Source organism: Diabrotica virgifera, chromosome 10 (genome assembly GCF_917563875.1).
Source record: "Diabrotica virgifera virgifera chromosome 10, PGI_DIABVI_V3a".
Lineage (NCBI taxonomy): Eukaryota > Metazoa > Arthropoda > Insecta > Coleoptera > Chrysomelidae > Diabrotica > Diabrotica virgifera.
Genome location: NC_065452.1, coordinates 26,096,399 through 26,122,091, shown reverse-complemented (window position 1 = coordinate 26,122,091; position 25,693 = coordinate 26,096,399). Strand labels below are relative to the sequence as shown.

General features: G+C 33.9%; 1 protein-coding gene across 5 annotated transcripts in view; it reads left to right on the top strand.

Annotated features, from left to right (window-relative positions):
- LOC114342253 (trithorax group protein osa) overlaps window positions 1-25,693 on the top strand; it is a 449,443-nt gene that overhangs the window by 373,628 nt on the left and 50,122 nt on the right. For 3 of the 5 annotated variants that reach the window (XM_050663325.1, XM_050663323.1, XM_050663322.1), the window contains exons 7-8: window positions 12,834-13,022; window positions 17,131-17,497. In XM_050663325.1, coding sequence (XP_050519282.1) covers window positions 12,834-13,022; window positions 17,131-17,497 — 556 coding nt within the window. The remainder of the gene's footprint in view (window positions 1-12,833; window positions 13,023-17,130; window positions 17,498-25,693) is intronic. The other 2 variants (XM_050663326.1, XM_050663324.1) reach the window with 2 other exon arrangements.

Here is a 25,693-nt window from a genome sequence, read left to right as displayed (position 1 = left end):
ATTTCTATTTAAACAATTTTCATTTATTCAAAATGTAAAATTTAAAATTTATACTAAAGATTGCGTACAATAATTTTTTTGATGATTCTATAAACAAAAAATATAAAAAAAATCATACATCATTACTCCGCAAAAAATCGTATTTATTAATAGTTACGTTTTTACCATTTTGATCATTTTAGCAATACAAAAATCTCTATGGAATCGACTGATACTATGGAAATTGATACTAAGCGTGTGAACATAATAACATACTGTTTTTCATTTCCACTGAATTTATTTAGCATCTGTTCCGCGAAACAGCTCCATCAGGATTTCAAATATTAAACAAACGCTGTATTTATAACCCGGTCTATATAGACATTTGAAATAACAAAAATTGCCCGAGAGCCAAATTTTGGTGGAGAGCTAGGGTATACCATAACAAATAAAGTTTTAAAAGTCCCTATCGATCCCATGTGTGCAACAAAAGTTATTCGGGGTCAAAGGTCAAAATTTGAGATTTGTTGGATTTTTTTCGAAAACGGTAAGTTTTATCAAAAAAGAACCTTAAACCAAAGTTGTATATCTTAAAATTCTCTACAAAAATAGTCCTTACTATTTTTTTCCTAAGAGTTGCCATTCCTGAGATATCGCGATTCTAAGAATCACATTATATAAAATATATGATATGCACACATTTCCACACCACCTGTGAGGTAGTGTACTCGGCGCGTTTTTTTCCGTGGTTTCCCCTGTAGGCCTACTCTACTAACTGTTTTGACAATTTTAGGATAATTTAAGCAAACAATACCGGTCAAGTTCTAGATATTACCTTATCATTGATATTGATTATTGATATTGCTATTGATTATTAGGGTAACTATTGTTTTGATTTCTTTAGATATTTTAATCAGATTCGTATTCTTGAAAGTCTACTTCAACAGTCAAGTCTTCTTCGATTTCATCTTCTTCCTCTTCCTCTTGCTGGATGTTAAAAATTGTTCAAAGGTGACTGAGTCATTGGTCTCTTCATTAAAATCACAGGAGTCTTCCTCTGTTGTACTAAACTGGACATTTGAGCAAGACTGATATTGGCTGGTTGGTACACGCTAGAGAACACAGCAACCCGACTTTTTTACATCCACATTTGGCACTACAACCTTTTTTGCCATTGCAAAAAATAGTGTTAAGGAGTTTTTCTGGAGCAGGTGGGAGTAAGGTTTTAATCGGTTCCAGAGTATTACCTATTAATTTCCAACCCCAGTCTTCTGGATTCAGTTCATTGCCTAGCCATGTTTGAACTTGATAATATACTCGATACAAATGTTGAAAAGCAGATGCTGATGTTGGAGGAAGACATGATAGCTGTACTTGTTTCTTGTTTGGCGTATTTTTTACCAAAGTTAAGTATCGGTATTTATCAAGACAACTAAATTTTTTTGGAGCTCTATCAACCGCAAGAAAAAAGCGAATTACTTCCGTAATTATTGTTTGCGGTGTGGAATCAAGTTCTGTAAAAACTTTACAGCAGTCAGTCAAATCTTTTTTTTTTTCGGATAATTTAAGTACATACTGACGTTTTGTCCCTTCTGTACATTGCTGACGTAGTGCCGCAGCCGGTTATCGCATGTAAAAATAAAATGTACTTTTGGCATTTGGGATAAGCCGATAAACTTTTCGAAGAATATATCTATGTTCGCTGTTGAGCCCTTCCAGGTTTCAGAAAATAAATAACTTTATCTACTGGAGTCCTTGCAGTTGCAGTAAGCAGTACTAACAAATCAACATCTTCACCAACTACAATTGTTGTGTTTGTTGCCTTAAATTTTTCAATTGCTGTCTCAGTTATAAGGACATCTGCGTCATTTTTAGCTTGTTTTACTTCAATATTCGCAGCTGTTAATGTGTGAGTTAACATGGAAATGGAAAAATTCGCTGGAACTGTTATATTTTCATCAAAGATAATCTCTGAAACCGATGATGTTTTTGTAGTTCGACGACGTTGTTCTGCAGCTTTAATATTCCTTGTCGACTCACTGTAGCCGTCAAATACCACTGTCACTGTAAGCCCGCAATGTCTGCTAAATGGTAGACGCTTGTAATAAGTACTTATATTCACTTGAACTGAACCTTTAGCACTAAAAGAAACAGAAAATCTGAACAAGGCCTACGGACAATACTGTAGCCATTGTTTAAAATAGACAATCTCTTCTTTTTTAAACAATGATATAGCCAAATGTTTTTCAAGGCCACGTGGATAGAAGAAATTCAGTTTGGGACTGATTATCTTTTGAAGAAATATTTTCAGAATAGTATAATATATTATATAAAAGAGACATAAATAGGCATTTATACTTGTCTTAAGTGCCACATTATGTATATACGTGGCTTATGTGCATATAATATATAAAGTAACTTTTAAAATCGCGATATCTCAGGAATGGTAACTCTTAGGAAAAAAATTGTAAGGACTATTTTTGTAGAGAATGTTAAGATCTACAACTTTGGTTTGATGTTTTTTTTTTGATAAAACTTACCGTTTTCGAGAAAAATCCAAAAAATCTCAAATTTTGACCTTTGACCGCGAATAACGTTTGTGGCACACATGGGATCGATGGGGACTTTTAAAACTTTATTTGTTATGGTAAACTCTAGCTCTCCACCAAAATTTGGCTCTCCGGCAATTTTTGTTATTTGCCAACTATTTTGATGTCGTAAGTTGACCGGATTATTTATTAGTCTTCACTTAATTTCTTTGTTGCCTTGATGTTTCGTTAAACGTTAGATTTATCAGAAGGATAATTTTAAATCTTTGAAGTTAATGTTCAGCGAAACATCCGTGAAATGGACAGATTCAGGATAAATTAAAAATAGTGTTTGTATACGTTCACATACTTAGTTAATCTATCTACTATCATTAAAATTTAAAAGCCAACTAGCTATAAACTAAATTTATGTAGATTATTTGTTGTAGATTTTCTTTTGACATAGACATACGGTTTTTGTTTTTGAACAATAATGACCAATTTAAAGAATTAAAATGATCGTTCTCTAAAATTTGTTCCACCTTTTCTAATTTGCTGCTTCTACTTATTCGAAATCTATGCGTTTTCGAGTATTCCCCAAAATATATATTTTACCATATATGTGTAATACATTTTGTCATTCTTTGGCAATAAAGGAAGAAGAGAAAATATGCTTCTTAAAATGAATTCTTGATTTCTACATTAACCAAACTTAGTATAGTACTAAACATTAAGTATTTATTTTAAAACGTTTTAATTTTCTCGGAGACCATTGCTGACATAATATTCGTACCCAGCGACCCCAAAAACCTCGGAGTAGTAATATTAAACTCATTTTCGTCAATTATTTCCGAATTACAAATTTGTTATTTTTCACCGCTTCGAAATGCACTTTGGAAAATGCATTTTTCTTGTTCAATAGTGCAATTTCATTGAGATCCATCCAACTTCAAACAATTGGTACGTTTTGCGCTTTTTACTGCTTAAGTACCTGTAGTCTAGTCGCAACATAGAGGGTCCCTTGGACACTTTTAGTTCGCCCCTATTTGATGGTGGTATTATAGGTTTTTTGGGTCGCTGAATCCAATGAAAGTGGTCTGGAAGCCCAAATGTGGTGCGTTTAATTGTTATTAGCAAATTATGGTAAAATTAGGTGTTTTTCAGGAATTATTAGGTCTGTAAATAAATTGATAGTGTTAAGGTCTTCTCTTGTGTATTTTTGGTCGCTGAATCGAATGCGACTAGTCGCGATTACTCAAAATGTGTTCTTATTTTGTTAATAACAAAATAATTGTTTATTCGCCGAAAAGCTCGAAATGCCTTATCTACAGCAAGTTTGTAGTATTTTCATAGTATTTTTATACGCTAAATCGATTGTCACTAGTCGTGATAGCTTAAACCACGTTCCGACTTTATTATTAATAAATTATTGCAAAAATAACGGTTTATAGTACGTTTACACACGGTTTTTGCTCTAAATTTTAAAAACCACTTGGAATGACATAAAATTTGGCATGCACGTAGCTAACATGTCAAACAAAACAAGTGATATTGTGCCCATGTGTGCTTTTACCCTGGCGGTGAGTTTCACCCCGTTTCGGGGGTGAAAGAAGAAGCTTTTAAAATAAGTCCGGAATTGGGTAAACTGATGAATTCTAAGCAACGTTTGTTCTATACAGTTTTTTCACTAAGTCAATACTTTTCGAGTTATTTGCGAGTGAATATGTTCATTTTTCAACAAAACAACCAAATAACTCGAAAAGTATTGACTTAGTGAAAAAACTGTATAGAACAAAAGTTGCTTAGAATTAATCAGTTTATCCACTTCCGAACTTATTTTAAAGGTTTCTTTTTTCATCCCCGAAAAGGGGTGAAACTCACCCACAGGGTAATAGCAGACATCGGCACAATATCACTTGTTTTGTTTGACATGTTAGCACGTGTATGCCAAATTTCATGTCAATCCAAGTGGTTTTTTAAAATGTAGAGCAAAAACCGTGAGTGAACGTTCTATAAACCGTTATTTTTGCAATGAAGTATTAATAACAAAGTCGGAACGTAGTTTAAGCTATCACGACTAGTGACAATCGATTTAGCGTATAAAAATAGTATGAAAAAGACTACAAACTTGCTGTAGATAACGCATTTCGAGCTTTTCAGCGAATAAACAATTATTTTGTTATTAACAAAATAAGAACACATTTTGAGTAATCGCGACTAGTCGCATTCGATTCAGCGACCAAAAATACACGAGAAGATCCCTTAACACTATCAATTTATTTACAGGGTTTCTAATAATTACTGAAAAACACCTAAGTTTGCCATACTTTGTTAATAACAATTAAACGCACCACATCTGGGCTTCTAGACTCTAGACCACTTCCATTGGATTCAGCGACCCAAAAAACCTATAATACCACCATCAAATCGCGGCTAACTAAAAGTGTCCACGGGACCCTCTTGTTGCGACTAGACTACTGTTCAGACCAAGACACCGGTGTCCGGCAACCGGTTTTCAATTGCAGCAAAGCATGGGCCACTAAAATCAGCCAGACACGGGTGTCAGACACCAGTGTCACAGTATAAAGAGGGAGAGTAAAACCTCTTCTATGTCGGCACTTTGATCTCAAGAAGTAATACCGGCAGTACGCAATTGGTAATTCACCAGTGGTGGATGCGGGTTTTCCCTGTTAAAACCCGTACGTTCCTACGCGACTAGCAATGCAAGAGTGGTGGTCTAGCGACTGGGAACATTAGAGTAGTTCTACTGTCCCTCTTTATACTGTGCCAGTGTCCCAGTCTGAAAAGCCGCTAATTGTCTCGGCTACGTACACATTTCGTATATTTTTTGTTCTTTCTCATATATACCGCCTCCCGTCATTTCTTGTTTTTATTATAGCATACCATAAATACCGTTTCTATTAAATATGTCACAAATACAATAAAAAATTAAATAGAAAATTATCAGTTGGTCCGATTATTTTGATGGGTTTCTAGTATTGGTTTTTATATTGCAATTTTTTATTATTTATGTGAATTTTTCTTATTATTCGTATAATTTTGGTATTTCGACCCCGTAAACACATTTTTAGCAATATTAAATTTAATGTTTCAACATTTTAACAAATCTGTTATTATCTGGTCAATATTGTTTATTGGGTAATAAAATGTGTTTATGGCGGAATGACTAACCCTTAACACATTACGATTATTGTTTATTGAAGAACGGAATGTGTTTAGGAACAATGGTGATTCACTAACACTTATTTGTTATTGTTACGATTAGTTTTAACGATAACTAATTGTTTATTTTTTATAACAAATGTGTCATAATAATTGTAATTCATAACAGAGGGTTGCTTAGTATGAATGAATGAGTATGATTACTATATTTTATCCACTAGTTAATTTCAGTTATGTGACAATATCACTGCGCATATAATTTAGTAAAAAATACAATGGATTCTAGAGACAGAAAATTCTCTATAGGACAGAGTGCCGAATCTTTGGTAACTATCTGTTGCCTGATCTTTTTACAAATTTATAAAGACACAGGCCGATAAATAGCGGACAGGGAAGGATCTACAATATACATCCATCATTTACCTGCTTATCTAGATAAAATTCCAACTGAATTCTGCATCCTTAGTACTCAAATATGAGTAAAATGGAATAAGGAAAGGCAGCTTTAGATTAAATTCTATTCGGGGCCACCACCATCGGCTGACCAAGGTTTCTGCTTTTCAGCCTCTTCAGAGCCGCTCGTGGTGTATCCCGAAGCCAACTGATTCCAAGCTGTCGAAGAATGCATAGGCAGAGGTAACGGTAAGAGAGGAATAATTAAAACGATCGACAATGTTTACCAGAATAACACAATAAAAGTAAAAGTAGAAGAAGAACTAACTGACCCAATTGAAGGTGGCAATGGGAGAGATTCCAGTGATGTGGGAGGGAGGGGATGTGACATGAGGTGAAGTAGATGGGATCGCTTTCACGGCCTAAATGAGGAAGGCAATATGGCGGAACAACTCTTTAGCAGTATATTCTGTTCTATATAAAGTATATAATTATAAAATTGTATTATATTATAAAAATATATATATATATATATATATATATATATATATATATATATATATATATATATAATTAATAATTTTAATAATTAATTAACAAAATATATTCCACGTATAACATAAAAAACCTGCCCGCCGCCATATTACCTTTCCCAAAAGTGTCAAATCGAGTGGTCCCATTTAGTAAACACGAGAGCATCTCTTATGTCATATCCCCTCTCTCCCACATCACTGGAGAAGACAGAGGGATTCCCTGAGTCCCCTTTCAACCTGATCATGTTACAACGTGAACAATCTGCTATGCAGACGATGCAATACTAATCTCTCACAAGTGAAGATGATTTACAACGTATGCTACACCAATTGAATATAGCCGCCAGAAAATTTAATTTAATTTCCCCAAAAAAGACAAAATGTGTGGTTATAACTATAACAGAAAATCTACTAAGATGTAAATTAGAGCTGGAGGGTCAGATAATACAAGTGATAGAGTTTAAATATCTAGGCAACACACAATCTATCTACATAAAGCTCGAAACAGAAGTAGAAGATCAAGCGAATAGAGCAAACAGAGCGGCAAGTTGCGTGAATGAAACAATGTGGAGAAATAAAAATATCGGAAAAGAATTGAACGGCAGAATTTACAAAACAGTCATCAGACCAATAATGACATACGCTCCAGAAACACGACCTGAAACAGAGAGGACAAGAAGCATGCTAGAAACAGCAAGGATGAAAACCCTTAGGGTAAGAACAGAACAAGTGGGTCGAGGTGGAGGTGTAGGTCGCGGTGGATGCCACTAGTTAAGTCGCGGTCGATGTCGACAGCACATAGCAAGGAGGTCACCTGCGCTGTCAGTCGAGCTAGAACCACTATCAAGTGAAGTAGTTTAATGAAATTTGAAGAAATTCAAAAATAAACTGAACAAAAAAGGGGATTATATAAAAAGTATCAACTCAGATAGCGCAGGTAATGACAACTTGGCTTCGAACGGACCAATCACAGAGAAGCATCCTTGTAGGCCGCGCAGTAGACATCCATGTAAAACAAACTCATTTTATTTTCAAAAGCATCGATGTAAACCTCCTGAATGGCATCGCGCTAAACCTCCACCGCGACTTACCTGCTCTGTTCTCTTCCATTCAGTACAATGTGTTTGTTTTACGTGGATGTCGACGTCGATCGCGACCTCCATCTCCACCGCGACCTACTTGTTCTGTTCTTACCTTTAGAAAACTCTAAGTAAGACACTATGGGACAGAGCTAGAAGTACAGATATACGATAGAGATGCAAGGTGGAGAACATTAATAACAAATCGAGTAATCATTACGGCGAGGGACGGTTTCCCAATAGGAAAGCGACCAGTGGGAAGACCACGAAAACGATGGAACGACAAAGGCGCATTGAAAAAACAGACAGAGTCATGTCTACACAGAAGAAGAAGAAGAATCGAATTCACTTGGACACGTTGTGTGAGTTCTGTTTTACACAACTCACATTAATTAAGTTACATTCATTATAACAAAATTAATATGAGAAATAATGTAAAAGTCGATAAAAAATGCTACAACCCAATACAGGTAATACCAACAAAAAATGGATAGATCATTATAAGAATCTACTTGCCGAAGAAAGAACAGAATACAAAGATCAAGCACAAAATGAAATAAATATAGAAGGCCAACAAGTACTAATTGATGTAGCAGTAGTGACTAAAGCTTAAAAATGGAAAATCCCCGGCCCCGGCGGAATATCAGCAGAACTGATAAAAAACGGAACGCAGAAATTGTTTAGATCTCTTGCATACATATTCACAAAGTACGTCAATGAAGAAAGCATCCCAGAGGAATGGAAAACAGCTTTCATAACCTCGATATATAAAAAAGGTAGCAAATTAGACTGCAATAACTACCGAGGGCTGTCAGTAACAAGTACGGTAAGTAGGATCTATGGAAGAATAATCAGAGATATGATCGAAGACGAATGCAAAAACCAAGAGGAAGAGGAGCAGAGCGGGTTTCGAGTTGGTAGATCTTGCACAGACAACGTGTTCTGCTTGAAACAAATTATAGAAAAGAAACTAGTACAGAATAGATCAACACACCTTTCATTCATAGATTTAGAAAAAGCATATGGTAACATACCTATCTCGAAATTATGCCAGGTACTCCAGGAAACTTCAATCAATCATACACTCATAAAGGTTGTTCAGAATATATACAACAACATGGAAGCCCAGATAAAATTAGGCAACAGAATATCGGAACCATTCAGTCAATAAAGGCCTACGACAGGGGTGCTGCATATCACCGACACTTTTTAAAATATATATTGGTAAAGCTCTCCACCAGTGGAAATCGAAATGCAAAGGAATGGACATACAGGTGGACGATGACACTTGTTTGTATACCCTCCAATTTGCCGATGATCAAGTAATATGTGCAAATGACAAAGAGAATCTCGAATACATGACACTAAAATTGAATGAGGAATTTGAAAAATAGGGTCTGATAATGAACATGGAAAAGACGGTTTACCTCTGCGTAGGAGAGGAAACTACTGACCTGCAACTGGAAAACTATAAAACGATGTGAAGACTGTAGATACCTGGGAATAAATTTTAACAAAGAAGGAACGGATGATGCAGAGATAAACAGTAGAATAAATAAAGCTAGAAAATAATTAATTAAATCTCTGAATGGAATATTATGGAGTACTGAAATAGGAAAACAAAGAAAATTGAGAATATATGACACAATTATAAAAAGCACACTGCTGTACGGATCTGAAACGTGGCGTCTGAAAGAACATCAAATAAGGAAAATAGAAGCCATAGAAATGGATGCATTAAGAAGAGCAGCTAGGAAAACGAAACTTGATAGGGTTCGAAACAACACAATTAAGGAAGAAATGGGTCTAAAAGAAACTGTGACCAACTGCGTAGATAGAAAACAGCTTATATGGTATGGGCATGTTCAAAGAATGCCAGAAGAAAGACTACCAAAGAAAGTAGCAAAATGGATACCACCGGAACACAGGAAACGAGGAAGACCAAAGAAATCGTGGATGAAAGGAGTTCGAAGATCAATGAGCGAACGAGGATTGACAGAGGATGATTGTAATGATAGGACTCGATGGCAATTGGGCATCGGACAACGTCGCAGGACGTTATAACCCGAATCTGTATATTATATAGTATGAGAAATAAATAAAAAATCGAATTTTATTTACATGTTTGATATTCGTTAAGGCATGGCCCTCTTTGTTTTATGTAGCTATTGAAATTAACTAGTGGGTAAAATACATACAGTACAATAGTCCTGTACATCCAGCGTTAATTAACAAGCTAGCTTTAACCGCATGTAGAACATCATTCGGTTATAGACGCATACTGTGTTGAATGAATGGAGCATATGAGGCGTGTGTTCATCAGAGTCGCAAAAGAGAACTACCAAAATTAGATATGTTACGGATAGTTAAATTAAAACCATGTTACATGTTTTAGACAATATTTGAATGTGTAATACTTTTAACACACATTTTTTATTATCACTTTAAGTATAAAAAATATTCCCATTTTTATTCTTACCTAATATTTCGTTACAATGTTTAACATGTTTAACATATTTCGTTACAATGTTTAGTTCAAAACCGTTCATTACCAACCTAACTCAGGTCTATGCCCCAACATCATCTAGTGATTGTGATGAAAATAATTTAGAAGCGTTTTACAAAGATCTTATTGACGCTCTAGATCTTGTTAAATCAACAGAAAACACCATAGTCCTCGGAGATTTTAACGCCAAAGTCGGCAAAGGACGCTGTTTGAACATTGTGGGGGATTATCGCTTGGGAAACAGAAACGAAACGTGGAAATCGACTTGTCCAGTTCTTCCAAGAACACGATATCATTATATCGAATACTCACTTTAAATTACCACCGAGAAGACTACACCTGGAAGTTAAATGCAGAATCAGAGGATAAAATTATTAGAAACCAAGTCGACTTCATGCTAATCAAAAATCGATTTAGAAACTGCATCAAATCAGCTAAAACTTATCCAGGTGTTTACATTGGGCCTGAACACAATCCCATAGTAGCTGTAACACAATTAAAATTAAAAAAAGGTGATCAAAAAGAAGTGTCGCAAAAATATTGATACAACCCAACCACAAGACGACAAAGTTAAGGAAACGGTTCAAAGACAACTGAACGAAAATTGAATTTGGGAAAATATCGGTTAGAATGTCGATGAGGGCTTCAATAAAATCGTAACAGGAAAAGAATTGTGTGTGAGGAATTTAAAAGGCAGCTCAAAGCTAAAAAGGTAGGCTTGGATGATAGAAGACATATTGGATTTGATGGAACAACGGCGAATAGCAAAAAACAACGAAACACTTTATAAAAGTATACAAAAAGAAATTCTACGTAAAATACGAGAAGCAAAGAGTCAACATCTAGCCAAACAGTGTCATGAAATTGAAAAACTTGAAAATAAATACACGTTTAACATGTATAAAAAAGTGAAAGAAGCGGCTGGTATCTTCAACTGCATTGCTACATGATGAACATGATGGTACATTAATATTTAAAGTAGAGGACAAACTTAAAGAATGGGAAAATTACGTTACGAACCTATTCGAAGACGATTGGAGTAGTTCACCTCTGGATATTACTTACTGCGACGGACCCCTAATAACACGCTCTGAGGTCATAAAAGCCATACAATCATCAAAAAATGACAAATCGACAGGTCCTGATGAAATTCTAACTGAAATATACAAGCTTATAAATGATAGCAATGTTTTAGAGGCTATAACTTCGTTTTTCAATACCATCTATACCAGTGAACACCTACCTAATGGTTCGTTCAATTCATTGTTCGTAGCTCTACCTACGAAGACAACAGCAAAAATCTGTGCTGATTATAAAACCATCAGTTTGTTAAACCATTTATTGAAAATTTTTCTGAAGGTAATACATGCTCGTATCTACAATAAATGCGAGGAATACCTGGATGACACACAGTTTGGTTTCCGTAACGGGTTTGGAACGAGAGAGGCATTGTTTGGAATGAACGTACTTGCTCAAAGATGTCGAGATATATCTGTAGACATATACTTTTGTTTTATTGACTTCCAAAAGGTATTTGATCGTGTTAAGCACTCTATATTGATGGAAGTTCTAAAAGACATTGGCTTAGACGGCAGAGACGTTGGCATAATTGCAAATTTGTATTGAAATCAAACGACATCAGTTTTAGTAGACGGTTTGGAATCACAGGCTCTTAATATTAAAAGAGGCAGGGATGCCTCTTGTCGCCCCTGCTTTTCAACGTTTACTCCGAAAGAATTTTCAGAAATGCACTTTCCGAAAAACAAGAAGGAATAATTACTGTGAACGGTGAAGTCATCAATAATTTGCGAAATGCGGACGACACAGTATTCCTAGCTTCTACTCAAGAAGATCTGCAAACTTTACTTGATAGTGTCGTTGAGAGTTGTAAGGAAACAGGTCTGGATCTGAAATCTGAACATACGGAAAACCAAAATACTTGTAATAAGTAAACAACAGAATATAAAACCGTCTATATATTACATATGTAAATAATGCCAAACTTGAGCAAGTTCGATAGGAAAGATAGGAAAGAATAGAAGGTGATCTTAGAACAGGCCAAGACCCACTATGGGCTGTAGAGCAATGACGATGATGAAAATAGAACGTTATTTTTACACTATGGCAAATTGGTAATGGATTTTTCATACGCCAAAAAGAATAGCTAAAATTTTTTATAAGAAAAGTACTGCAAAAGAACATCTGTGAAGATGGAGAAAAGAGCATTAGCTGTAAAAGCAGCTACAGCTTCTAGAGCCCTCGTATGAAGCCTTTCACTTAATTTTCACATAAAGTAAAGGAAGTTAAAAAATGTGTTTTTAAAGCACAAGTTTGCCTTATCATTGAACAACAAAATTTTTGAATCACAATTAGGTATAAAGTGTAATTTTGTAAGTTAAATTTTTATCCCATACTAACGAAAAATCCTTAAAATAATCCATTTTCGAGATATTATATTTTTAGCAGTTATAAAGAAATAGAGATACAAATAATATAAAAACTTGCATGTGGCTATAGATTATTTGTATTATAATAAATATTTTTGGTTTGTTAAAACATTATACATTCAAATAAGGTCAATATGATTGACCAATTGTTCGTTTTTTGTACTGTGACCATTGTGTGTTTCCAGAAAACCGACAGCCTAAGTAAGCTGTACGAAATGGATGAAAATCCAGAAAGGAAAGCTTGGTTAGACAAATTGCTAGCGTTCATGGATGATAGGCGAACCCCTATCACCACATGTCCGACTATCTCCAAGAATCCCCTTGATTTGTTCCGCTTGTATATGTTTGTTAAGGATCGTGGGGGCTTTATGGAGGTTTGTACCATGGTTTACGTGAGATCTGTACAATTCTAAACCACACCATTCGAAGATTTCGACTACTTTAGGCTAGATACAGACTGTTTTAAATTAGATATACATCCTTTAAATGGCAACACTGTGCGCTAGACGTAAACATTAGCAAGTTTATTATATTTGTATTAGTTGCCGAGGCGGAGTATAAATTTCACCTGCAAAATAGAGATGGTTATTTCGTTTTGTTTTTAATATTTTTGAACAATCGTTACTTGTATAATCGCTGAAATGATTCATTAATTTAATTAATAGGATTATATTCGGTAAACTAATTCTAACTATGTATTCGGTGATTACAATAATTTATATACTATGCAATAAAAACTAATAATCGAGAAAGGAGAAAAATTGATAAAGTGGTTTTAATATACTGTAACTATTGGAACGAGTAGATAAATTTTGAATATCTAACAATTAAAATACAATTATAATGTACAACAATGTTGCCGATTTTAGCGCTTCCTGCAGTGTCATATCTAATCAAAAAGTAAACAGTCTGTATGTAACGAGTTATAATTTACTAGTTTTATAATTTACTTGTTTTAAATTTTGTACAGAGAACTCTGCAAAATTTAATATGACTTTTGTCTTTTAAATATTTGTCTTCGAAGTTGTGATTTGGTAAACAGAGCCGCGTGTATTTTTCTATGGATTTTTACGGTTTTTCAATTGATGGTTCACTTGTAGCATTTTTATTTCAATAACCAGGTGTTTTATAAAACCTTTTAGTATGAAAAATGTATGTATAACAAAGGGAGCTTCTTTTATCGATTGTAGTTAACCAACTGAACTGAATTTTTAGTACGGAGTAATATCTAAGAAATAAGGAGATAAAATATATGGAAAAATACTTGAACGCACCTATTTGAATCTTTACACACTGATTTTTATACATTTTTATTATACATTTCTTATACATTCATATTGTCATTTTATTTTCCACCTACAACCCTTAATAGATAAGTATTAACAAATCCTTAATTAAAAAAAGTGTTATCCGTTGCGATATCTCGATTTTGTGCAGTGAAAGTTCTCTATCCGCTATTGCGCTCAACAGGAGTCTAATCGAAAACAAATTTCTTGTAAAAGCAAAAAGTTCTAAAATACCCCCATTTGGTAAATCGTATATGATCCTATTTTTTGCTTTAACTGCTTCGAAATATTAGAAATGAAAATTTTAATGTCCGGATACTTCAAAAGGTGGACTAAATTTTTTATTAACAATTAAAAAAAACAGAAAAGTTTTTTGTTTCTTTTGTGAAGACAAAAAAGTTTTACAATTAAATTAGAGTTCTGTCCTTTAAGACAGAATTAATTGCAAATTGAAAAAAATAATTATTGCAAAATTAGCCAAAAGCATTTTTAAAAAGGGTCAAAAATCAATGTTTTTCAATAATATTTTTCAGGTATTTAAAAGCCCCCTAGAACCTTTAAAATTTACCCAGAAAATCTTTTTAATATAATAAAGAAACACTACAGACGGGTCATATTACCCGTATGCACGACAATGGTGAATATAAAATTCTTAATTGTATGTCAAACAATGCTAAATAACTACCTCTTAAAACCCACCAAATTTCATTTGCACATATCAACCGGTTTTAGAGCAATAAATAAATCGTCAGTTTGTAAGAAAAATTTCAACACCCTGGATCTCGGAAACGAACCATTTGCGGACATAAGTTTATAAAGCAAACTGTCATTTCTTTTTCATGTATTTTGTCGCACACCCTGTATTGATGAAAAACATGGCTAGTTGTGAAAGTACCTAACTTTTTTATTATCAAAAACATAATGTTAAGAAAATCTGAGGCTATAGTTGGGTTTTAATTTCAGTATTTTATAAATGCTAGAATATTCCAAAGGGTGTGATGAACTTTGAGAAAAAAAAAACACAGTTTGATTGGTACACCCGGTATATAATGACAATTTACCTGTCTAGCAACAATATTATCACAGCGATATTGTGAACGAATAAGGCTATAATATCTGAACAAAATCACTTAAATCGGACGACAGGTTTAGGAAATTCGAGATATCAAAAATGAAACATCTTTAAGGGGTGCGTTAATTTCTTGGGGTAGTGTAATAAGAAAAATGAGAAAACAAAATGAATTTTGCTAATTTTTTTCACAATTTTTTTATAAAAAATTTAGCCTACCTTTGAAAATTATGCTTGTTAAAATTTCGAAACGATTAAAGCAAAACAATAGGTTTATATACAATTTACCCAACCCAAAAACAGATTCTAATTAGACTTGAGCAAAAATTTTCATTTAGTTTTATATGTACGCAATGAGTACCAAGAGCTTCTTCAGCATATTCAAAGGAAAATCAGTACCCGGAACATTTTTAAAACTTCATTCTGACAGTTTCCTGTAATCTTGTTTTGGCCATTATTTGTTGAATCATTTAATTAAATCACACTAATTCCACCGAATTTTGTTGAGCATACGAATAATCACTTTGACAGTTGTTTTTACATAGCTCAAGGCGCCCAACATCTGTTTGCACTCTTGACACATAATATTATGTATTTTAATAAATTCTAATATTTATCTTCTCATTGTAACAAGTATTTTTTGTTGTATGGACATAAAAATCATATCAATTAATATATCCTAATTCATTCTTTTCTAATTTGAATTTGTAAGTTGGGAAGTGATCTTCCACATGAATTAGGGACGGATGAAAAAGGTTAAATCTCCGAATTGCAATTTAAAAATGTTATATTTGTATACTATACCGGGTGTCCACTTATGTTTTTCCCCATTTTAACTGCCTATAACTTCTAAACGGCTCAAGATAGAAATATGCGGTTTTCGCTGAAATGTTTTATTTTAGTAAAAGTTTTGTCTGAATGGACTGAATTTTTTATATCGCATTCAAATACGAAAAGAAAAATGGCGGATTTTTGATAAAAACGTTGTTGACTTTTTTTTTAATAGAAACCCAGTATATTTTTTTGTAAATTGAAAGAAAGGTCATTCACCTATCCAGCGATATAAAGTTTTTCAAAATCGGTTGTCAAATCACTGAGTAATTAATTTTTAAAATGAGAGGTGCAACGTGGATATCACATACCTAAATAACATAACTAAGCAAATTGATACTATGTTATGTGATTTCCACATTGCATCTCTCATTTTAAAAATTAATTTCTCAGTCATTTGACCACAGATTTTAAAAAAATTTATATCGTTGGATAGGGAAATGACCGTTTTTTCAAGTTTTTAGGTAAATGACCATTTTTTATGTCGCTTTTAAATAAAAAATGGCGGATTTTTGGAAAAAAAACGTTGACTTTTTTTATTAAAACACCCAGTATATTTTTTTGTAGCTTGAAAAAACGGTCATTTACCTATCCAGCGATATTAAATTTTTTAAAATCGGTTGTCAAATGACTGAGCAAATAATTTTTAAAATGAAAGATGCAATGTGGAAATCACATAACATAATATCATTTTGCTTAGTTATGTTATTTAGGTATGTGAAATCCACGTTGCACCGCTCATTTTAAAAATTAATTACTCAGTGATTTGACAACCGATTTTGAAAAACTTTATATCGCTGGATAGGTGAATGACTTTTCTTTCAATTTACAAAAAAATATACTGGGTGTTCCATTAAAAAAAAGTCAACAACGTTTTTTTAAAAAATTTGTCATTTTTCTTTTCGTACTTGAAAGCGATATAAAAAATTCAATCCATTCAGACAAAACTTTTACTAAAATAAAACATTTCATCGAAAACCGCATATTTCTATCTTAAGCCGTTTAGAAGTTATAGGCAGTTAAAATGGGGGAAAATATAAGTGGACATCCGGTATAATAATATCCTAACAGTAGTATTTCTGTATCTTCTAACTCGGGATATGATAATCCACACTAATTAAAAAAAATGTGAAAATTAAATTGTGACTAACAAATTTTTCCATGTAGTGGAATATTTACCGATGAAAATAAAAAAACTATATTTAAATATACTTTTCAAGTTTAAAAATCTGATAACTTAGTACCATCAGTTGGATAACCAAGCTTGGATTTGTTTTTAAACGTCCACCATTACAGGTGACTAAAAATAAAACTTGGAAAGATATTGCTGGTCTGCTAGGGATTGGTGCTTCATCATCAGCTGCTTACACGCTCAGGAAGCACTACACTAAAAATTTGCTAGCATACGAATGTCAATTTGATAGAGGTGGTATTGATCCTCAGCCGATCATAAACCAAGTCGAAGCAACATCGAAGAAAAAGAGTGCTAAAGCTACGTCAGTACCATCTCCGGGTTCCTCCAACTCACAGGATTCCTTTCCAACTGGTTCTGGTGCAGCTTCAATGGATGGTTATTCTACCTATGGTGGGTATCCACCTTCTGGTAACCCGGACTACCCACCACAGAGGCCTTCTTCACAATCAGCTCCTTCACCTCATGGAGGTAAGATTTTTTAAATATTAGCCATTTCCCGGATAGTATCGAGTTTTCTACTTCTGTGTAATCTTCATGACTTGGTCTTGTTTACATGTTTTACAGTTCACATAGTGTGATTTGAACAGGAGCAAGTCCTGAAGGTGATCTCAATCAAGAAGTCGAAAGCTCGACGTAGTCTAACCCAAGAACTGAAGAATTTTGATATTTGTTTTTGTAATAATATGCATTACATTTTACTAACCAACCACTAATGCCTTTTCGAAGATTTAAAAACTCAATAATTGTTTTCCAGATTCATTAAAATTGTTTTTTGTCACACCCACTCACTGTTTTCTTCATTCGAACTCTAGGATACTTATATCCATTTATTTGAGGGTGAAATTTGAGGGTCCTTCCATATTTTGACCATCTTTCCTACGGCGACTTTTGCTAGAATGTCTACGTTTTATTTCTTCCTGTAGTGACCCTACGTTTGTGATCAATGAGTATGAGCTCACAACCTCAAGCCAGTCAATCATGGTTATGTGTGAATGATTGTTATCCACTATTATGATCTTTCTCTTTGATATCTTTAATTGCAAATAAAATATTTGAATTTCGTTTTCAACCAGTCGAACGAGATTAGTTAACTCTTCTTGACTATTTGCAAGAAGGGCTGTGTCATTTGCAAAACGTAGGTTGTTTATGTTTCGGCCATTTATTGAGATGCCCTTTTCCCATCCTTTAAACGCTCGTCTCATAATATGCTCCCCATATTTAAATAATTGTGGAGACCTTATACATCTTTGTCTGACATTTTGTTATGAATGGAATTAGTTTGAGAGTGTGTTCACTTCAACTGTTCCAGTAGTGTGTTCGTTTAGTTCAGTTATAAGCGAAATTTAGTGTTGTATGCCTACTTCTTTTAGTATTTACCATAAGTGTTACCATTTGACCCTGTCGAACACCTTGCGATAATCTATAAAACAAATGTATGTAGTGAGATATTATTATCTCTTATTTGTCTTATGTTCAGAAGATGTTCTTAAATACCTCTACAAATTGAGTTTGTCTTGGGATATTTTTCTTTGTACTAATCTTTTCAGTCTCTCATTGATTATATGTAGCATTATATTGCTGGCATGTGATAAGGAAGATGGTTCTATAGTAGTCGCATTTATGGAATCTGCCTTTTTTTAATGTATTGTCGTTATAGTAGATTTTGTCCAGTCGTTAGGCCATTGCTTGGAATGCCATATTTTGTTACAGATCAAGTGAAGTAATTTTATTCCGGTTTCTTCTGTGGCTTTGAGCATTTCTGCTACATATCATATCTGGACCTTGTGCTTTTGTATACCTACTTGAGCTTACTGATCGCCAGTTTTATTTCATTCTAGAGTATATTAGGTTCTTCCATTTCTTGGACAACACCAAGGAAACTCTCCTGGGGACTCTCATGTTATGTGGTTCAACATTAATTAGCACTAGGCTTAGAAGTGAGTCCTGACGTAATCCTACTCTCATATTAAATTTACCTCTTCTATAGCTATCTTAACATTAGTTGTTACTATATAATATACACTTAGTTCATAATTTTCTCAAACATATAAAACTTGCAATATTCGTATCGGACAACAATGGAATATTTAAAAATAAATGTCATATCTAGCATTAACAGCAGCACAAATATATCAGTTATGGGGAGCTTCAAGTAGCACTTAAAAGGCACTTCACCAGGTCCAGATAACAGACCAATACAATTTATTAAAAAACCATAGTGGCAAAAGAGTTTGTACTTTAAATATTTTATATTATTTAGTCAAAAAAATCATTTCCAAAAAATCTGGAATAGTGCCATTTTTATCACTATTGTTAAACCAAATAAAGATAAATTACATTCAGAATCATATCGTCTTAATCATTAACTTGTTCTTCATGTAAGCACTTGGAAAAAATAGTTAAAAAAAGATTAATATAGAACCTGGAACACAATTATCAACTTACCATCGAACAAGCTGGCTTTGGACCTGGAAGAACTACAAATGACATTTCTGGAAAACGCTATTCACGAAGCTTTTAAAAATAATCAAAAATGTATGACAATTTACTTCGACATAACTAAAGCATTTGATGCATTATGGAAAACACAGTATATTGAAAATTGTAAAAAAGCTAGGATATCGAGGAAATATTTTGGCCTACATAAACAATTTTTGAAGTTATACTTCTTTAGGCGCGATTGAGAGTAAAATTTCATAATACTGCGCGCATGCGCACACAGACAGTATGGCGTTTAGTTGCTAAATCTTTCAAGTTATGTACAGTCCGTCTAATTTACTTATCGTTGCACGTCATTATCTACGCCAGAGATCTAAGTTGACATAGTTGCCAAAGTATAAAAAAATCCTGAATCCATTTTAAATCAAATAGATCACATAATTATTGTAAACGTGGATTATACAACAAAACAAATTAATATTCAATGTAAATAAATAAAAACTTAAGAAATAGAGAACAAGAATTAAGTTATAATCATTTAAGATTTGCAGTGCAAGCGTTTTTGTACTGCATTGTTAATAATTATTAAAAAACGGCTCCGAACTCTTGGGAGAAGCCGATAGGTTTCTTTGTATATGTCTACAATAACAACTAAAAAAGTTGTCAGATACCTCGATTATTCTAGGTCGTGATAAAATTAGGTGAAATTTATATTTTTATATTAGAGGATCTTTTTATAGTAAAGTAAATAATAAAAACAGTAAATATAATAGAACAGATACTTATAGTAAATAATATAAACAAATATGAAGTTTCATCACCGCAACTGTCAAATAAATGTTACCAATTTATTCTAAAATGTCACCTTCGTTCGATTACAGTTACAGTGTGTTCCGAACAAATGTGCTTCATAAAAACGCTTTATAATCCATTTATACAAATTAAATGAAACATATTGTGTATTTCTTTAGGTTAACATTAATAGAAATCTTCAAATATTATTTCTACGCGTATATAATAAAATATGTCTAGTGGCTGTAATTCCAGTGTACTCGGCAAAATGATTCTAAAAAAGAACACACCTACCGCCAAATTTTTCCAGTTGGTATCATGCGACGTCACAGGCTATGACGCGGATGACGTGCAACGGTTAGTAAATTAGACAAAGTATATAAATATATCAGTGCAAGAAAAGGTGTGAAAAGAATATATTAGTGTTTTTAGTAAATATATTTATTATAATTTTTGTGTCTTTGGATTTGTCTTCCTCAGGAGTAAGATGAGTATTATTAAAACATTTTATTGTATATTTATTATACTTCACCTTGTCTGTTTGTTACCGTGAATTGTCATTAGGTACGTCCGAACCGATACAGACACAGTCCTCGTAGCTTATTTGGTATATCATTCGGCCAGAGATCGAGAGGTCTTGAGTTCAAATCCGGAGCAATCCTATACTTTTTTTTTTATTTTTTTGAAAGCGGTAAGCACAAAATTAGTTTGGTGTTTAAAAAAAAATTAAAACAAACTGTTTAAAGTACATATATTTATTTTTAAGAAATCATATTATAGAAGTATAACTTCTTACATGCGTACAAAGTACACACACATTCTTTTTTTAAGAAACATTTCAAGTCCGAACCAATGGTGCTATATCCTACCTTAGTTAGAGAACAACAAAACGGAATCCCACAAGGATCGATTATCAGTCCTACTCTATTTTTAATAGCAATAAACGAAATAATTAAAAGCATCGCAAAGCCTTTCACGCTTGAGAACCAAAATGATTTGATCAACAGTTAAATTGGAAGAGTCATATTTATCAGTTAGTGCTTTCATGTCGAAATGGCCTTAACTTGTTAAAGCACCTAGCTCACAGAACTTAGGCTCAAGCCCAAGCTTCATAGACGCTGTTAACCCTTAATTACGCTTCTAACATAACTGTAAATAAAAAAATTCATGCAACGAAACTACTTAACTCGAAAGAAATTTCCACCCTTATATCAATACCAAAATATATCTTCATCTCCACCTTGGACTCGTAAAACAATCAATTGCAGTCTATTACAATTCCAAAAAGTAACACTAACCCTAATCTTATCATACAACACTTCAGATATCTAATTAACTCGCATTCCGATTACACAGTATACTATACAGACGCGTCTAAAACTGAAAATGGAGTCGGAGTGGCAATTATTAACAACAATTATTCTCAAACATAAAATTCCAGATATTGCAACTGTATTAACTGGAGAACTTTATGCAATCTACCAAGCAATACTGCAAGTAAATGTGAATATTTGAACAAGATATTAATTGTGACATATTCTACGTCATCACTACATGTAATCAGGAAAATATACACGCAGGATCCATAAGCTTTAATAATAAAGAAAGAACTAAATAAATTATGTACTGAAGATATAAATATCAAGTTTCTCTGGGTCCCATCACATGTTGGAATAGCAAGAAATGTTGCAGCAGACAGAAACGCCAAAAAAGCCATAAACGATAATAATATCCCCAAATCATCCCAACCTGTAAGTATGGATCTAAAAAGCTACTTCATAAAACATTTGTTCGAGAACTGGAACAATAATAATGGAAATCCACACCATCAAAGTTTCAGAAGATAAAAAAATAAGATTGGACCATGGCAACCACCTGAGCAATCTATACGAAAGCAAATAATTATTTCCCGTTTGCAACTTAGGCATACCCAGTTTTCTCTTGAACGTTTGTTTAACACAGAAGAACACCCAATTTTTGATGAGTGCGGTTCACCCCTTACAGTAAAACATGTGCTAGTGTAAAAGTGGGAAAAGTTCAATAGTCAAAGAATTAAATAGCATTTACCAAACAATGTTAAAGACATTTTAAGTTCAAATAACACTATCGATAACCTACTTCTGTTTTAAAAGACTAATCTACTAAGCAAAATGTAAGTAATTAACTGTTACCATTCCGCAAATAACATTATTAGGTTAAAGCGGGTTTTTGTAAATAAAAAAAGTACAAATGTCAGCGTATACAGGGTGTTTCATTAATAATTGTCCAAATAGTAACTGGAGAAACCTTAGCACAAAATACGAAGATTTAACATAAAACACTTAAATAAAATGTGATTCCTTACTGAGTTACAGGGTGTTTTATCTAAAAATTTAAAAACTATTTTTGCTCAGCATTTTAAAACTATTCGACCTATCCTTTTCATACTTGGCAGAAAGTGCGTCTACTGTACACCCTACTAAACTATGATACACAAACGTTTCTAGCTACTACAAGAGGCGTACGACAGGGGATAGTGATCGGTTGACCCTTCTCAAATTCTACGCTACTGGAGAAATTACTATTTTAGTACCAGTTTTAGATTTTCCAATACTTTCTACGTAAATAATATACTCTTCATTGGTAACGATAAAGTTATTAGTTTTCGAGATATTTGAAGTTAAATATGAAACGGCACAGTTATTTTGATTAATTTATGAAATAATTCATAATCGGATTAAACTTTAAAAATTATTTGTACCCAGTACTTTAAAACTATTTGGCGTATCCTTATCATACTTGGCAGAAAGTGTAGGTTCGGTACACCCTACTAAATTAAGATAAATACACGTTTCTAGCTATTACCAGAGGCGTACGACAGGGGATAGTGGTTGGTTGACCCTTCCCAAATTCTACGCCCATGACGAAATTACTATTTTAGTGTAATTTTTTGATTTTCCAATACTTTTTATGTAAATAATATACTGTTTATTCGTAACGATAAAATGATTAGTTTTCGAGATATTTGAAATTAAAAATGAAGCGACATAATACATTAATCAAAATAACCGTGTCGTTTCATTTTTAACTTCAAAGATCTCGAAAACTAATGGCTTTATCGTTACGAACGAAGAGTATATTATTTTCATAAAAAGTGTTGGAGAATCCAAAAATTGAACTAAAATAGCAATTCCGCCAGTGGCGTAGAATTTGGAAAGGGTCAACCATTCACTTTCCCCAGTTGTACGCCTCTGGTAATAGCCAGAAACGGTTGTTTATCATAATTTAGTAGGGTGTATAGTAGTCGCACTTTTTGCCAAGTATGAAAAGGATACGTCAAATAGTTTTAAAATGCTGAGCAAAAATAGTTTTTAAATTTTTAGATAAAACACCCTGTAACTCAGTAAGGAACCACATTTTATTTAAGTGTTTTAGGTTAAATCTTCGTATTTTGTGCTAAGGTTTCTCCAGTTACTACATGGACAATTATTAATGAAACACCCTGTAGATAAACGTTCAAATACGAAATGCTAGATATGATATAAATATTCTCTCTGTTATACTCAGTGACATTAGAAGTGTTACACCCATAAGGAATAATTTCTTGAACTTAATTTTTTGGCAACATATTAGATTTACATCAAGAATGAAACGATAACGTTGGCAAGAATTTTTATTAGTGTGTAATTAAAAAAAAACATTAATAATGTGTTTAGCGACCCCCTAGCTGAATACACTCCTGTACACGTCTAGGCATTGACAAAATGAGATGATCGATGTCTGCTTGTGGCACCTCGTTTCAAGCAACTGGAACTTCATGGATTAACTGTGCCAAAGACTGTGGAAGATGGTGCAAAGTGGACAGTGTCCGTCCCATCATATCCCATCAATGTTCGATGGGATTTAAATCCGGTGAACGGAGTGGCCACGGCAACACATTAACACCAGCTTTTTGGAGAAAGTCAGAGAAAGTGGTTTGTAAGATGTCATCAACATAACGCGCTGCTGTAATACTGCATCGAATTAACAAAAGTGGTGATCGGCGTTGTCTTGGTGAAAAAGGACGTGTCGACGACCGTCTAGATAAGGCAGTAAAGTTGTTTGTAAGATATTACCAACATAACGCGTAGCTGTCATACTACCGTGAATTGACACAAGTGGTGATCTGCTACCATAGTGAATAGCCTCCCAAACAATTACTCCAACTGTCCTGTGTATATACCTCTCAATAGCAAACCCGATATTGGTCGCTGTCCACGGCGGCGTCTTACCATACTACCATCATGCACTCCCTAAACAAAATCGCGATTCATCGGCGAATGCTACATTATCCCATTCTGCCAGCCCAATTTCTCTGGGCACCATTCTCTGCGCCAATTCAAACGTTGATGACAGTGGTTCACAATGAAAGCAACCAGTAGTCGTGGGCGGAAGGAAACCAGTCCAAAGGCTCGAATGCGACGGTATAGTGTATGCATAGTAAGAGGCCTACCTTCTACTCCAAACCATTGGTCAGCGATTTGACGCTTAATAGCAAAACGGTCTCGCAGAGCCAGTAGTCTAAAACGAATATGTTGACACTTTGTGGTACGCCTCACTTGACCAGTTAGTCTTCTTCGTGTTCCTCTACCTCCGTTTGTCCACACACGACACACTCGCATAACCTCCATTGCCGTACAATTAACACGACGGTCAATTTCGCGATACGACAAAGCCATTCTATCTAATTAGCCTTCTTCGGTCCATCTTTGGACTTAGGGCTCCCCAATTCTTTTCCATTCTTCTCTGTCTGTCGCTACAGTTATCCACCTAGAGCCCACGTGCTTCTTGACATCATCTGCCCATCTCATTTGTGGCCTTCCTCTGCTTCGTTTATATTCCCACGGTCTCCAGTTTATGAGAATTTTGTTCCATCGGTCTTCTTTTTGTCTTATAGTGTGTCCGACACATCTCTTTCAATTTTGCAACTTCTTGTCTAACATCCCTAACTTTGGTTTTCTCTCTTATCCACTCGTTTCTCTTTTATCCATTAGTCTTATGTGCAACATTTGCCTTTCCATTGCTCTTTGCGTTTTTATGATCTTGACCATGTTTGCTTTTGTAAACGTCCACGTTTGGGAACCGTAAGTGAGAACAGGGAGTACGCATTGATTGTATACCTTGGTCTTAAGATGTTGTGGATACCTTTTGTTTTTAAGGATGTAGCTTAGTTTGCCAAATGCCGCCCATGCAAGTCTAACTCGTCTTTTGATCTCTGCTGTTTGGTTTTCCTTGGTTAAGTTTTATAATTTGACCCAGATATATAATAATCGTGAACTTGTTCTATTTCATCTTGTCCGATCCTCAATGTGATGTCCTCATCTGTATTTGTTATGATTTTGGTCTTGTTGTAATTCATATTAAGGCCTATCTTTCCGGTTTCTATGTCCAGTTCTTACATCATTTCAAACAATT